The 17,468-nt window shown below is 48.4% G+C and overlaps 1 protein-coding gene across 1 annotated transcript in view; it reads right to left on the bottom strand.

Annotated features, from left to right (window-relative positions):
• mast3b (microtubule associated serine/threonine kinase 3b) overlaps positions 1-13,934 on the bottom strand; it is a 180,914-nt gene extending 166,980 nt beyond the window's left edge. The window contains exons 1-2 of the mRNA XM_072482439.1: positions 13,576-13,934; positions 10,975-11,006 (exon numbers count right to left, since the gene is read on the bottom strand). Of these exons, the coding sequence (XP_072338540.1) occupies positions 10,975-11,006; positions 13,576-13,614 (71 nt within the window). The 5' untranslated portion in view covers positions 13,615-13,934. The remainder of the gene's footprint in view (positions 1-10,974; positions 11,007-13,575) is intronic.
• Positions 13,935-17,468: the final 3,534 nt, after the last annotated feature.

Here is a 17,468-nt window from a genome sequence, read left to right as displayed (position 1 = left end):
CGACTACCGCTATCCCCGGAGAAGAGGGAGTTCTGCGCGTCTCTAATGCCCCCCAAACCCCCCCCCCCCGCGCCCCACGTCTGACCCGCCGGCGCTACCAACTTGGGTCCCGACCACCGCTGTCCCCAGAGATGAGGGAGCCCCGCGCGGTCCTAACGCTCCCCAACCCCCCCAGCGCCCCATGTGCGACCCGCAGACGCCGCCATTTTGGGTCCCGGCCACCACGAGGGGAGGAAGGGCGCCGCCATCTTGGACCACCCCAGACCTGTACGACGCGTGGGGGCGGCCATTTTGTCCACCCCCGTCGCCATCTTGTGACCCCCCAGCCATGTGCGATGTATGGGGGCAGCCATTTTGTTCATCCCCGACGCCATCTTGGACGGCAACAACGGACCCCACTCCACTACTACAACCACGTCTCGCTTCAATTACGTTCGATCAAGCTCGGCCCCGGACACTCCAGACGACGACGACAACGGTGCTAATAAACGGCCACGAGACACCATGCCTAGTCGACTCCGGGAGCACGGAGAGCTTTATCCACCCCGACACGGTAAGACGCTGTTCCTTGACCACCTATCCCAGCGCACAAAAGATTTCCCTCGCTGCAGGATCCCACTCCGTACAGATCTAAGGTTTCAGCATAGTTACCCTAACGGTGCAGGGGAGGGAGTTCAAAAACTACAAACTACACGTCCTTCCCCAACTCTGCGCCCCCACTTTACTGGGATTAGATTTCCAGTGCAATCTACAGAGCCTTACGTTCAAATTCGGCGGCCCAATACCCCCACTCACTATCTGCGGCCTCGCAACCCTCAAGGTGCAACCCCCGTCCTTGTTTGCGAACCTCACCCCGGATTGCAAACCCGTCGCCACTAGGAGCAGACGGTACAGCGCCCAGGACCGGACCTTCATTCGGTCCGAAGTCCAGCGGCTACTAAAGGAAGGCATAATCCAGGCCAGCAATAGTCCCTGGAGAGCACAGGTGGTAGTAGTGAAGACAGGGGAGAAACAAAGGATGGTCATAGACTATAGCCAGACCATCAACAGGTACACACAACTAGACGCGTACCCTCTCCCCCGCATATCCGACATGGTCAATCGGATTGCCCAATATAAAGTCTTCTCCACCGTGGACCTCAAGTCCGCCTACCATCAGCTCCCCATCCGCCCAAGTGACCGCAAGTACACAGCCTTCGAGGCAGACGGGCGATTATACCATTTCCTAAGGGTCCCATTTGGCGTCACAAACGGGGTCTCGGTCTTCCAACGGGAGATGGACCGAATGGTTGATCAACATAGGTTGCGGGCCACGTTCCCGTATCTCGACAATGTAACCATCTGCGGCCACGACCAGCAGGACCACGACGCCAACCTCCAAAAATTCCTCCAGACCGCCAAAGCCTTGAACCTCATGTACAACGAGGACAAGTGCGTTTTTAGCACCAACCGGCTAGCCATTCTGGGCTACGTAGTGCGCAATGGGATAATAGGCCCCGACCCCGAACGTATGCGCGCCCTCATGGAATTTCCCCTACCACACTGCTCAAAAGCCCTGAAACGCTGCCTGGGGTTTTTTTCATACTACGCCCAGTGGGTCCCCCAGTACGCAGACAAGGCCCGCCCCCTAATACAGACCACGACCTTCCCTCTGTCGACAGAGGCTTGCCAGGCCTTCAGCCGCATCAAAGCGGATATCGCAAAGGCCACGATGCGCGCCATCGACGAGTCCCTCCCCTTCCAGGTCGAGAGCGACGCCTCCGATGTAGCTCTAGCGGCCACCCTTAACCAAGCGGGCAGACCCGTGGCCTTTTTCTCTCGAACCCTCCACGCTTCAGAAATCCGCCACTCCTCAGTGGAAAAGGAAGCCCAAGCCATAGTGGAAGCGGTGCGACATTGGAGGCATTACCTGGCCGGCAGGAGATTCACTCTCCTCACCGACCAACGGTCGGTAGCCTTCATGTTCGATAATGCACTGCGGGGCAAAATCAAAAACGACAAGATCTTAAGGTGGAGGATCGAGCTCTCCACCTTCAACTACGAGATTTTGTATCGTCCCGGAAATTTGAACGAGCCGTCCGATGCCCTATCCCGCAGCACATGTGCCAACGCACAAATTAACCGCCTCCAAACCCTCCACGAGGACCTCTGCCACCCGGGGGTCACTCGGTTTTTCCACTTTATCAAGTCCCGCAATCTCCCATACTCTTTAGAGGAGGTCCGTACAGTCACAAGGGACTGCCACATCTGCGCGGAATGCAAACCGCATTTTTTCAGGCCGGATGGTGCGCACCTGATTAAGGCTTCCCGCCCCTTTGAACGCCTTAGTCTCGATTTCAAAGGGCCCCTCCCCTCCACCGACCGCAACACATACTTTCTTAATGTGGTGGACGAATACTCCCGCTTCCCATTCGCCATTCCCTGCTCTGACATGACCGTGGCCACAGTCATTAAAGCCCTGAACACCATCTTCACACTGTTCGGTTGCCCCGCATACGTCCACAGCGACAGGGGGTCCTCTTTCATGAGTGACGAGCTGCGCCAGTTCCTGCTCAGCAAGGGCATAGCCTCAAGCAGGACGACCAGCTACAACCCCCGGGGGAACGGGCAAGTAGAGAGGGAGAACGGCACGGTCTGGAAGACCGTCCTACTGGCCCTACGGTCCAGGGACCTCCCAGTTTCACGGTGGCAGGAGGTCCTCCCGGACGCTCTCCACTCCATCCGGTCGCTATTATGTACGAGCACTAATCAAACGCCTCATGAGCGTCTCCTTGTCTTCCCTAGGAGGTCCTCCTCTGGAACGTCGCTGCCGACCTGGCTGGCGGCCCCAGGACCCATCTTGCTCCAAAAGCATGTGTGGGCACGCAAGGCGGACCCGTTGGTCGAAAGGGTTCACCTCCTCCACGCGAACCCGCAGTACGCTTACGTGGAGTACCCCGACGGCCGACAGGACACGGTCTCCCTGCGGGATCTGGTGCCCGCCGGCAACACACACACCCCCCCGACACCATTCACCCAACCCCCCCCCTTCCTGCCACCGCCGCACCCCGCAACCGCCCCCTTCCCAGGAGGATCGGTTCCCGTCCCCTCAGGCCCGACCAAGAATAAAGCCCAAGCTGAAACCGTAAGGCTCCCGGAGACGACAACACCGGTACAAGCACCACCACCACCACCGGGGCCGAGGCGATCGACACGGACGACCAGACCGCCTGACCGACTCGTGGCGTCGATCTAAATCAATATATGGACTTTTCACAAGAACATTTTGCTTTTCTCCCGATACCTTCTGTAAATAGTTGAAACAGGACAAAATTGTACACACTGTATTGCCATGTGAATGTTTTCCTCCCAGGACCAGCCCTGTAAACCCTTACCACCATGCGAAGCATCACCCCGCCGGGTTCATTTTTGACAAGGGGTGAATGTGGTAGTATGTATTAGGGGTCATGTGGGACTGGAAGCCCTAATGTCATTGGCTGACAGATCCCGGGTCCTGGTTGGCCGTTGACCTCTAGCTCCGCCCTGAAGGCGGAGTATAAGAAGCCGGAGTCCTCCCCGCAGGCCATTCTACTATCGAGCTGCGGGGAAACAGACACGCTTAATAAAGCCTCATCGACTTCACTCTATTCGTCTCACGGAGTCTTTGTGCGCTACAATTGGTCCTCATAATTCTGTAACACATGCATACCAGATGACTCTGGTTCCTCGTCATGTCTGCCTGCTCTGTCTAAATTTGAAAATTTGTAATCTGTACCCATTATCCTTGATGAATGGACCCTAACAGTTTGATTACCATGTTGCAAAATAATTGTTTTGCCATCTATGCCTATGATCTTCCCTGGGCCTTTCCATTCATTAGAATTGTCTCTCTTATAGTATACCATGCCTCCTTGCTGATAAACGGCATCTGATGGCCGTACGTTATGTCTTAAAGCTCTGCAAATTCTTTCAGAGACTTCTGCTTCCAAAAAAGCTTTTCTATTGCTATGTAATGCATTTAAATGTTCAGCAAAATTCAGCTAATTGTAGTCCCCTCCCAAGCTGGGGGCTGGTCATCCAAAATGGACGGAATTTTAGGATTTCTATCAAACACTAATTGATAAGGACTATAGCCCCCAACCATCTGCAATGAATTCTTTGCATGTACTGCCCATGCTAAAGCTGAATTTAGCCTGCAATTTGGTCGATCTGCCAAAATTTTCCAAAGCATGTCATCGATGACAGCATGATTTCTTTCACAGACACCATTACTAAATGGGCTTTCTGCAGCCGTATTCATAACTCTGATATTCATGTTTTCACACATATCCCGAAACTCATCATTAGCAAATTCTCTCCCATTGTCCGTAAGGAATTTTGCCAGTGGACCCATTCCTGTCCCTATCCATTTTTCCACGATTTGATCCAGAATGACTCTCTTTTCTTTACTTCGTACAATCGTTGATTGACTAAATCTGGTTGCTAAATCTACAAAATGCAAAATAAATATATTATTTGCTTTATCCCAGATCTTACGGTCCATGGCCACAATGTCATTAAAATTCATGGCCAAAGGTAGGGTTACTATCGGTCGTGCTGGTGTTCTTCTGTACTTCCTACAAACTTCACAGCGGTCACTAACCTGTTCTATCAGTTTAGTATAGTCGTCATCCCTTACCCCTGCATCCTTTAACAAATTTTTCAGCCTCCGAGGAGACGGATGTGCAAATTGCCTATGCAGTTTTAATACCACAAGCTTTTTATCAGCTAAAGTCCCATTTTCAACTGCCATTAACACATCCTTAACCACTCTACTTGAAAAATTATTTGTCAGTAATGGAATACAATAGTGTCCCGACTGTGTAAATTGTAAGTCCACCGTCTTTCCAAAAACTGTTGCCTTATCCTGTTCCATATCCAGTTTTATGTGTGCTTTCTTCATCGATGGTCTGCTCAGAAGCAAAGGTATCTCACTTGATACAACATCCGTGCGAATGAAATGATTCACTCCGGCAATATTGCAAGGGATCACCACTCTTTTCAGCGACTTCAGAGTATTATCATCCCCAAACCTGAAACTTGTGGAACTTTCAAATTCGTTAACCTTGTTACGATTTTCAGCATTCAAAGAGTCCAGGTAACATTTTAACCAGTCAATTCCACACACAGTAGATGTGCAGCCACTGTCCAATACAGCACAGTTGAAGGATTCTGCAATCAACACTCTCATTACCGGCGTAAAACTGCTTGTCAGTAGGACAGTGCCTTCTTTCTGGTCACTATGTTTTTCCTCTTCTGACTCTTCCGTGTCATGTGTCGCTTCAAACACTCTCTCATAATGAGTTGGACAGTTGAAAGCATAATGGTATTGAGAGTCACATCGAAAACATCGATTTATCATGCCCCGTGCATTTCTGGGGTTCATCTTCCTATTGTAAGTTCTAACTGGGTTTCTGTCTTCATAATTTCCTTGTCTCGGTCTCCGTCTATAGTCTTGAGCCCTGTTCGTAGCCATACAATTTCGCCATCCTGTTACTAGTGTATCTTCCATATTCTGCCTTATTACAGGCTGACCTATTTGGGTCATCAGAGCCATCAGAATCGAATGTTTCCCCAGAAACTTTTGTAAAGCTTTTGTCATCTGTTCGAATAAGGTATCCTTATCAGTAAACTGAACTCCTGTCAAAACCAGGAGCCTATCCATGTTGCTCACCCTAGCACAGTCAAGTAATTTAAAGGCCAACACAGACTGTGGAAATTCCAGATTGTGTTTCTGCAGCCTTTTATATAGTCTGCCAAATTCCATTATATAGTCTTCCATGGAGATATCCTCCATTTTCCGGAACTTATCAAAATCCGACCATGCTTCATACGCACTTAACAAGTCATCTTTCTTATAAATCTTATCCATATAATGTAATAAAGTCTCCAGACCTTCTTCTGAGTCTAACTCTCCCAATTCCAGCTCAGAAAGCACTTTGTTTCAGATTTTACTGCCATATGGTAGAGAACGAGCCAATGCCATACCTTGTTTTCTCTTTCCCAAAGCAGTTAGCTTAGTCCACATAACTACTGCACTTCTCCATTGGTCGTACGATTCCCTTTCAGAAAATAAGGGAGGATAGTCATATCCAGCCATCTTTATCCTGGGTTCAGCCATATATATCTTTTTTTTTTTCTCACTCACTCCTTGGTTTGATCAGGAAAAGTTGTATCTTTCAAACCTTCACATTTGCATAGCAACCATCCTCTGCTACCAATTTCCATGGCGTGGAACACTGAATTGTATCCCACTTTTCGACCCCCAAGGGGATAATCGTGCCCTAAATACCAATTAACAACTCAACTACATACACCTCCAAGATGCAGCCTTGCATGGGTGCTGTCTCCTTCCTGGCCTCTTCCAGCCTCTTCTACACACAGTCTAAGAACAAAGAACAAAGAAAAGTACAGCACAAGAACAGGCCCTTCGGCCCTCCAAGCCTGCGCCGACCATGCTGCCCGTCTAAACTAAAATCTTCTACATTTCCGGGGTCCGTATCCCTCTATTCCCATGCTATTCATGTGTTTGTCAAGATGCCCCTTAAACGTCACTATCGTCCCTGCTTCCACCACCTCCTCCGGCAGCGAGTTCCAGGCACCCACTACCCTCTGTGTAAAAAACTTACCTCGTACGTCTCCTCTAAACCTTGCACCTCGCACCTTAAAACTATGCCCCCTAGTAATTGACCCCTCTACCCTGGGAAAAAGTCTCTGATGATCTACTCTGTCTGTGCCCCTCATAATTTTGTAGACCTCTATCAGGTTGCCCCTCAACATCCTTCGTTCCAGTGAGAAGAAACCAAGTTTATTCAACCTCTCCTCATACCAGGCAACATACTGGTAAATCTCTTCTGCACCCTCTCTAAAACTTCCACATCATTCTAGTAGTGTGGCGACCAGAATTGAACACTACACTCCAAGTGTGTCCTAACGGGGGCAGCACGGTGGCGCAGTGGATTAGCCCTGTTGCCTCATAACGCCGAGGTCCCAGGTTCGATCCCGGCTCTGAGTCACTGTCCGTGTGGAGTTTGCACATTCTCCCTGTGTTTGCATGGGTTTCGCCCTCACAACCCAAAGATGTGCAGTGTAGGTGGATTGGCCACACTAAATTGCCCCTTAATTGGAAAAAATTAATTGGCTACTCCAAATTCTTTTTTAAAAGTGTGGCCTAACTAAGGTTCTATACAGCTGCAACATGACTTGCCAATTTTTATAGCTAATGCCCTCCATACCAGGCAACATTCCGGTAAATCTCTTCTGCACCCTCTCTAAAGCCTCCACATCCTTCTGGTAGTGTGGCGACCAGAATTGAACACTATACTCCCAAGTGTGGCCTAACTAAGGTTCTATACAGCTGCAACATGACTTGCCAATTTCTTATACTCAATGCCCCGGACAATGAAGGCAAGCATGCCGTATGCCTTCTTGACTACCTTCTCCACCTGTGTTGCCCCTTTCAGTGACCTGTGGACCTGTATACCAAGATTTATCTGACTGTCTTGAGGGTTCTACCATTCACTGTATATTCCCTACTTGCATTAGACCTTCCAAAATGCATTACCTCACATTTGTCCGGATTAAACTCCATCTGCCATCTCGCCACCCAAGTCTCCAAACAATCTAAATCCTGCTGTATTCTCCGACAGTCCTCATCGCTATCCACAATTCCACCAACCTTTGTGTCGTCCGCAAACTTACTAATCAGACCAGTTACATTTTCCTCCAAATCATTTATATATACAAAAAACAGCAAAGGTCCCAGCACTGATCCCTGCGAACATCACTAGTCACAGCCCTCCAATCAGAAAAGCATCCTTCCATTGCTACTCTCTGCCTTCTATGACCTCGCCAGTTCTGTATCCATCTTGCCAGCTCACCTCTGATCGAGTATCACGTGCCTCTCTTTACACCGTACCATGAGTGCGACTGCTTCCTGGTCCCATATGAAACTTTGCTCTGCCCAAGCACTCTTCTCCTACACTCCCAAATCTTTACCCATGCCCAAAACAAATTTTACTTCTGTGTTACCTTTTCTCCCACCCTCAAATCTCTGATTTTCCAAATCCAGGCACTCTGGAGGCTTGATAATTCGTCCAGATTTCATTTGTTTCACATCTGGAGGGACAGTAGTCTCAGTTTACTTTGAGTTTACTTTCCCAGTTTGGAGTTGAACTCATACTATTCATGGAACATAGAAAAATACAGCACAGAACAGGCCCTTCGGCCCACGATGTTGTGCCGAACCTTTGTCCTAGATTAGGAACAAATTAATCTACACCCCATCATTCTACCATAATCCATGTACCTATCCAATAGCCGCTTGAAGGTCCCTAATGTTTCCCTCAACTACTTCCACAGGCAGTGCATTCCATGCACCCACTACTCTCTGGGTAAAGAACCTACCTCTGACATCCCCCCTATATCTTCCACCATTCACCTTAAATTTATGTCCCCTTGTAATGGTTTGTTCCACCGGGGAAAAGGTCTCTGACTGTCTATTCTATCTATTCCCCTGATTATCTTATAAACCTCTATCAAGTCGCCCCTCATCCTTCTCCGTTCCAATGAGAAAAGGCCTAGCACCCTCAACCTTTCCTCGTAAGAGTAACCAAGGGCTGGTTTAGCACACTGGGCTAAATCGCTGGCTTTTAAAGCAGACCAAGCAGGCCAGCAGCACGGTTCAATTCCCGTACCAGCCTCCCCGAACAGGCGCCGGAATGTGACGACTAGGGGCTTTTCACAGTAACTTCATTGAAGCCTACTTGTGACAATAGGCGATTTTCATTTCATTTCATTTCAACACCTACTCTCCATTCCAGGCAACATCCTGGTAAATCTCCTTTTCACCTTTTCCAAAGCATCCACATCCTTCCTAAAATGAGGCGACCAGAACTGCACACAGTACTCCAAATGTGGCCTTACCAAGGTTTTGTACAGCTGCATCATCACCTCACGGCTCTTAAATTCAATCCCTCTGCTAATCAATGCTAGCACACCATAGGCCTTCTTCACAACTCTATCCACTTGAGTGGCAACTTTCAAAGATCTATGAACATAGACCCCAAGATCTCTCTGCTCCTCCACATTGCCAAGAACCCTACCGTTAATCCTGTATTCCGCATTCATATTTGTCCTTCCAAAATGGACAACCTCACACTTTTCAGGGTTAAACTCCATCTGCCACTTCTCAGCCCAGCTCTGCATCCTATCTATGTCTCTTTGCACTCGACAACAGCCCTCCTCACTATCCACAACTCCACCAATCTTCGTATCGTCTGCAAATTTACTGACCCACCCTTCAGCTCCCTCATCCAAGTCATTAATGAAAATAACAAACAGCAGAGGACCCAGAACTGATCCCCACGGTACGCCACTGGTAACTGGGATCCAGACTGAATATTGGCCATCCACCACCACTCTCTGACTTCTATCGGTTAGCCAGTTCGTTATCCAACTGGCCAAACAGCTTGAAGACATCGGGCGCGATTTAACAGGGAAAAATAGCGTCCCATTTTGGGTACGATTTAACGGGATATTTCTTGGCCCCATCGTCACCAAGAACAACCTCGCTATCAAATGAGACTCTGGGTTTTTTCTGGTCTTGACGAGGAATGCCGCGCCGAGGCCGCATTTACCTTAATTTCCTGCACTGACAATCTCTCAAAACCCCCACAGCAGCCTCTGGACCCTCCTCCAAAGCCCCAACTTACTTGTTATGGGGTCCTCGAGCCCCCCTCACACCACCGCAAGAGGGCAGGGCACCCTAGGCTCGATCCCCAGCACGGGCAACCTGCCACCCAGCCGCCCAGCCACCTTGGCACTGCGAGCCTGACAGTGCCACCCAGGCATCCTGGCGGTGCCAGACTGGCAATGGCAAGGTGCGTGGGTGGCAGCAGGAGTGCCAGGGTACTACCCTGTCCAGAGCCCCACCATCCAGGGGCCTCCGATGACCTGGGAGACCCCTCTCCCAGGTGCCATTAACATCTCGACACTATTTGTGTGGACCAAATGGTGCCACATCAAGGTCTCCCGGGCGCCGATGTTCGAACCCGGGCCTTAGGAGACTCCGGCGTAGACATGTTTAAGTGAGGCTAACTGCTCACTTAAATATGCAAATCTGGATCCCGCCCCGAGAGGGCAGGATCTAGTTTGCAACATCTCACAAGATATCGTTAGATGTCACGAGGCATCCTGAGCATCGCAAATAAAGGTGCATTGCGCCCGAGTCAGGTGCCACAAGGCAGTTCGATTGGGCTCATCAGCAGCAGAGCTGTGTGCGCTGCATTCTGCTCACAGGCCAAAGTGAAACTGAGACTGGATGACATGACAAATTTCCTTTCTAGTGAAGGCATGCAACTGTCCCTTAAGGACATATTACCACATTGTTTAACATGGGGGAATTATCCAGGGTGTCTTAACAGAGCTGAATAACAGGCACAACACGTTGGACACAATGCATCTCCAGGTCTCAAATTTTGTTTGATTTCTCTCTTGTGAAGTACTTTGGGGCATTAAAGTCTGTACAAGAATGCAAGTTATTGTTGTGAATCCAGCTAAAATTTGGGCTCATCGCTGGAAAGAAGAGCCCAAACTCAAGATCACAGTGAGTGTAATCCTGACACAATGACAATCAGCATCAATTGTCAGTTCCTAGAACTTAAATCAAGCTTTCTGAAAAGCTTCAATCAGATCCACAACTACAAATTGTCAGAACTCGAACATACCTCAAGGTCAACCTGTCGCTTGCGTTGTATGAATAACCTCTGTGCTAATGCACGCGGGTATTCTGGGCAGTAATGTGTTAACGCTTCTGTGAGCCTCACACGAACTGGTTTGTGTGACCATTTGGGAATTGTATGGTGTGGAGGGTGAATGACTGGCCTCTCCTGCAAACCACAAGCTTCAGAGCTGGTTAGTATCTTAAAGCAGTGCGAGAAAGTGTTGAGTACTTACATACTGTGCCTCCTTGGCAAACTCAACTCCTTCTGCAGAAAGAAAGAAACAGCACTCAGCTCAAACAATATCCCAGTCATGGGAAAAGGTTCTGCCACAACGTTACATCTGCTGCAGCATAATCAGCCATGAAATATTTGTACAGGGACTGACCATGTCAAAAAGCATTTCATTGGAAAACCTGCATGACATTGATATGCCGGGGACGTTATTCTCCGTCTTATTCAATGACGTTTCTTTTTTTTTTTAATTTAGCGTACCCAATGATTTTTTTCCAATAAAGGGGCAATTTAGCGTGGCCAATCCACCTATCTTGCACATCTTTAGGTTGTGGGGGTGAAACCCACCCAGACACAGGGAGAACGTGCAAACTCCACACGGACAGTGACCCAGGACCAGGATTCGAATCCGGGTCCTCAGCGCCGTAGGCAGCAATGCTAACCACTGTGCCACCGTGCTGTAGATACTTCCAATATATTTCCAAGTCAGGATGGTGAGATACCTGGAGGGAACGTTGCAGGTGCTGGTGTTCCCATGTGTGTGCTGCCCTTGCCCTTCTAGAATCATAGAATCATGGAATTTACAGTGCAGAAGGAGGCCATTTGGCCCATCGAGTCTGCACCAGTTATGGAAAGAGCACCCTCCTGAAACCCACGCCTCCACCCTATCCCCAAAAACCCAGTAACCCGACCTAATCTTTTGGACACTCAGGAGCAATTTAGCATGGCCAATCCACCTCAACTGCACATCTTTGGACTGTGGAAGGAAACTCAGAGGAAATCCATGCAAACACGGGGAGAAAGTGCAAACTCCACACAGACAGTCACCTGGGGCCGGAATTGAACCCGGGTCGCTAGAGCTGTGAGGCAGCAGTGCTAACCATTGTGCCACTGTGCTGCCCGGATGCTAGTGGCCGCAGGTTTGCAAAGTCCTGGCTGGTTAAGTGCATCTTGTAGATGGTACACTCCTGTCCTCATGTATCGGTGATGGAATGTGTTAAAGTTGAAGGTAGTGGATGGGGTGTCAATCAAGTGGAGCTGCTTTTTCCTAGTTGGTGTTGAGCTTCTTGAGTGTTGAGTTATTCGCCTCAGAATTCCCAGCCTCTGACCTGCTACACTATATATATATATATATGCACATATATATATAAAAAATATATGGCTAGTCCAGTTCAGTTTCTGGTCAATGGTGAACTTCAGGATGTTGATAGTGGGGAATTCAGTGATGGTAATGCCATTGAATGTCACGAGGCAATGGTTAGATTCTGTCTTGTTGGGGATAGTCATTGCCTGGCACCTGTGTGGTGTGAATGCAACTTGTCACATAACAGTCCAAGTCTGAATATTGTTCAGGTCTTGCTGCATCTCGGCAGGACTATTTCAGTATATGAGGAGTTAGGAATATTATTAAACATTGAACAATCATCAGTGAATATCCCTACTTCTGATCTCATGATGGATGAAAGGTGAAGAAGCTGAAGATGGTTGGGCCTAGGGCACTACCTTGAGGAGCTCCTGTAGGGATGTTTTGGGACGGAGATGATTGACCTCCAACCACTCCAACCATAACTACCTTCCTTTGTACCACGTATAACTCCAACTAGTGGAGAGGTTTCCCCTGATTCCCATTGATGTCAATTTTGCCAGGGTTCCTTGATGCGATATTGAGTCATTGCGGAGACAATGTCAAGGGCAGGTGCTCTCACCTCACCTCAGAACATAAGACCATTAGAGCTGGAAGCAGGAGTAGACACCACTGCCTGTCAAGTCTGTTTCGCCATTCAATGTGATCAGAGATGCTCAATGACTTCAATGCCAGTTTCTCGGCCATTCCTATGATTCCCCGAGGGAGAACATTCCGTCTCAGCCTGAAACATATTCAATAAAGGTGCATCCACAACCCTTTGGAATTCCGATGATTCGCAACGCTTTGAGTGAAGAAATTTGTCCTTATCTTAGTCCTAAATAATCACCCTCTTTGGCCGGGGAGTCAGGGTGATGGAGCATTCTGAGACATTGCCTGAAGGTATGCATAATGGTTACTATGATTATTTCAGGCTGCTGCCTGACTGATATCTGAGGCTGGTCTCCTAATTCTGGCACAAGCCCCCAAGATGTTAGTGAGTAGAAATCTGGGCAGGGGGCGTCTTTGCTATTTATGGTGTCAGATAGTCCGTCCAGTTCTATTCTTATTCAATTTTCCGTTTGATTGTACTGAGTGGCTTGTTCGTCTTTTTCATGATGTCAGATGTAGGCCAGACCAGGTAAGGCTGGCAGATTTCCTTCCCTAAAGGACATTAGCGAACCAGATGGATTTTTAAGCAGTCAATGGTCGTCCCGGTAACTGAAACTAACTTTCAATTGCAGATTTTATCAATTGAATTTAATTGCCACCATCTGCTGTGGTGGGATTTGAACCCATGTCCCCAGAGCATTATCCAGGACCTCTGGGTTACCAGTCCAGTGACATTACCACTATACGACCGCCACTACCCCACAATCTCACACTCTGCGTTATAGATGTTACTCTCTTTCCTGGGATTTATTCCCAGATTTACTCTGTTCCTCAGTGTTGGACGCCAAAGGTTTTCTGTTCTCTTACCTGGAGTCCACGGCGCCTCAGAATGTTTGGTTCATCCATCAATTGGCCACTCTTTACTCAAGTTCTCTCACCTCGTGTTTGTGTCTCTGGGCTGTCCTGTTCAGCGTTTGTTTCCCTGGCCAGGTTTCTCTCTCGACCTCTTTCTCTCTTTCTGTCTGCTCCCTGGCTAAGGGAGTCTCACTTCTCTCTCTCTCTGACTCTTTCTCTCGCTCTCTCTCTTGTACGCTGTACAAACACTGAATTAAAGAATTGCTTCCACCAGCTTCAGCTGGTCTGTATCAGCTGATCTGTTTGATACTGAATGAACAGAGAAACAGGGAGAGAGGGCAGTGACACTGTCACAGCGGCTTGACTCAGCCTCCTAGTTCCAACACCAACAATTGAATCAATGTGAACCACATGCAGTTTTTTCTGAGTGCTGACATCATTGGGGCTGGAGCCTGCAATGGGATATCAGTCGCAATAAATAGTCTCCATGGCAACCTCAAGAAACGGCCACTAAAACCTTCTCCCCACCCACCACAGCCTGTGTATCTCATTAAGCAAACAATTAGCATCCTCGAGTAGCACTTCCGCTGTCCCCTCCTGAGGAGCTTTACAATCGGCCCTCAGACACATTTGATATCACACACCCGTGAGGCTGGTTTAGCACAGTGGACTAAACAGCTGGCTTGTAATGCAGAACAATGCCAGCAGCGCGGGTTCAATTCCCGTACCGGCCTCCCCGAACAGGTGCCGGAATGTGGCGACTAGGAGCTTTTCACAGTAACTTCATTGAAGCCTACTTGTGACAATAAGTGATTATTATTATTATCCTCCAGATCCTTCCACATCCTGACTCATTTGATTGGCAACTTTTCTGTGCCCCGGGCCTAGGCCCTTTCCCCACCCAAATCTTACTACCCCCAGCCCCACCCACCTCCGGCCCAGCCAGCTCATCCCAACCCTTGACCATGCCCCGCCACCGTTTCCCCCCCCCCCCCCCTCCGCCCACTCAGCAGCTCAGCCTCTAATCACGTTAATTCATTTCTGTTTTGCCCGATCATGGTTTCAATTTAGCTGGAGCGGATCCGTTCTCAATCCATTGGCTTGGGCTGTCCCTCGATTCATTATTTTCAATCTGGATTGTTCCTGCCCTTTTCCATAGCACACCTAAACCCATGACGTTATGATCACTGTTTCCTCAATGTTCCCTTATTGACAGTTCATTCACTTGTCCCACCTCATTCCCCAGAACCAGATCCAACACTACCTTCCTCCTCATTGGAAACATACTGATGTAGAAAATTCTCCAGAGCACACTTCAGAAACTCTTGTCCTTTTCTTACACTTTTACAATTCCAGTCTATATGAGGATAATTAAAGTCCCCCTTATAATATTCAAGTGTATCACGAATCGGTTGTCCAGCCAACCGAGCTAAACCGGCCCCCGTACCGGCTGAGGTTATTCATGGAGGCCCCGTCTTCTCAACCTTGCCCATCACCTGAGGTGTGGTGTTCCTCTGGTTCAATGACCATCAGTCAGCTCTCCCCCTCAAAGGGGAAAGCAGCCTGTGCTCATCTGGGACTATGGTGACTTTACTTACTTTACTTTATTATACTCTTAACATTTTGCATCACTCTCATTTCCCTGCAGATTTGCTCCTCTCAATCTTTCCCACTAATTGGTGCCTTGTTGAGTACACACAGCAATGTAATGGTACCTCTGTTGTCCCTGAGTTCAGATTCTTTCCTTAACCCATCTAGGAAATCCTGAATATGTTCCTTAATCCATGCCACCACCCTTGCTCAATAATTTCCTTATCTTTCCTCAACACCTTCTATCCAAGAAGGTACAAGAAGGCACAGTGTATCCAAGAAGGCACAGTGGTTAGCACTGCTGCATCACACGTCAGGGACCAGGGTTCGATTCCAACCTCGGATCACTGTCTGTGTGGAGTTTGCATGTTCCCCCCTGTGACTGCAAGAGTTTGGTTTCCTCCCACGGTCCAAGGATGTGCAGCTTAGGTGCATGTTAAATTGTCTCCATGTGTCCAAAGATTGGGTGGGGTTGCAGGGATAGGATGGGGCATTGGGCCTAGGTAGGGTGGTCTTTCGAAGGGTCAGTGTAAACTCGATGGGCCAAATGGCCTCCTTCCGCACTGTAGGGATTCTATGATTAATATTTTTTACACTTTTGGAGGCACATCTTGGGCTTTGTCGCAACATCATATTCCCAATTGGCTATCTCACCTGCAGCCCATTTAGTTAGTCACCGCGACCGGCAAGTTCCCCTCCAGGGCACTTACTATCCTGACTAAATATATCATCGTTCCTTCATTGTCACTGGGTCCAAATCCTGGAGCACCCTTCCTAACTGCACGTTGGGTGTACCTACACCATATGGACTGCAGCGGTTCAAGAAGACAACTCACCATCACCTTCTCAATGGCAAGTAGGGATGGGCAATAAATGCTGTCCTAGCCAGCAATGCCCACATCCCTTTACCAAGTAATAACTCAGTCTATCACACTCCTGTCTTGTAGGTGGTGGACAGGCTTTGAGGAGGCAAGAGGTGAGTTAATCATCACAGAATTCCCAGTGTCTGACCTGCTCGTATAACTATAGTATTTATATGGACAATGCAGTTCAGATTCTGGTCAATGGTAACCACCAGGATGTCGATAGTGCTGGATTCAACAATGTTAATTATACCCCACAGCCCTCACTGTGTCACTCTGATATACCCCACACCCCTCACTGTAACACTGATATATTCCACGCCCCTCACTGTATCACTCTGATATACCCCACAGCCCTCACTGTATCACTCTTATATACCACACCCCTCACTGTAACACTGATATATTCCACGCCCCTCACTGTAACACTCTGATATACCTCACAGCCCTTATTGTAAGACCCTGGATACTCCACATCCCTCACTGTAATAGTCTGATATACCTCACACCCCTCACTGTATAACTCTGATGTACCCCAAACCCCTCACTGTAACACTGATATATCCCACATCCCTCACTGTAACACTCTGATATACCCCACACTCCTCACTATATAACACTCTGATATATCCCACACCCCTCACTGTAACACACTGATATATCCCACACCCCTCACTGTGTCACTCTGATATATCCAACACGCCTCACTGTAACACTGATATATCCCACATCCCTCACTGTAACACTCTGATATACCCCACACTCCTCACTGTAACACTGATATATCCCACACCCCTCACTGTGCACTGATATATCCCACACCCCTCACTGTAACACTGATATATCCCACACCCTCCACTGTAACACTCTGATATACCTCACACCCCTCACTGTAACACTGATATATCCCACACCCCTCACTGTAGCACTGATATATCCCATACCCCTCACTGTAGCACTGATATATCCCACACCCCTCACTGTAGCACTGATATATCCCACACCCTCCACTGTAACACTCTGATATACCTCACACCCCTCACTGTAACACTGATATATCCCACACCCCTCACTGTAGCACTGATATATCCCATACCCCTCACTGTAGCACTGATATATCCCACACCCTCCACTGTAACACTGATATATCCCACATCCCTCACTGTAACACTCTGATATACCCCACACTCCTCACTGTAACACTGATATATCCCACACCCCTCACTGTAGCACTGATATATCCCACACCCTCCACTGTAACACTCTGATATACCTCACACCCCTCACTGTAACACTGATATATCCCACACCCCTCACTGTAACACGGATATATCCCACACCCCTCACTGTAGCACTGATATATCCCACACCCTCCACTGTAACACTCTGATATACCTCACACCCCTCACTGTAGCACTGATATATCCCACACCCCTCACTGTAGCACTGATA

Source organism: Scyliorhinus torazame, chromosome 18 (genome assembly GCF_047496885.1).
Source record: "Scyliorhinus torazame isolate Kashiwa2021f chromosome 18, sScyTor2.1, whole genome shotgun sequence".
Lineage (NCBI taxonomy): Eukaryota > Metazoa > Chordata > Chondrichthyes > Carcharhiniformes > Scyliorhinidae > Scyliorhinus > Scyliorhinus torazame.
The sequence above is the reverse complement of the archived record's forward strand: the minus strand, read 5'-3'. Positions and strand labels throughout refer to the sequence as shown.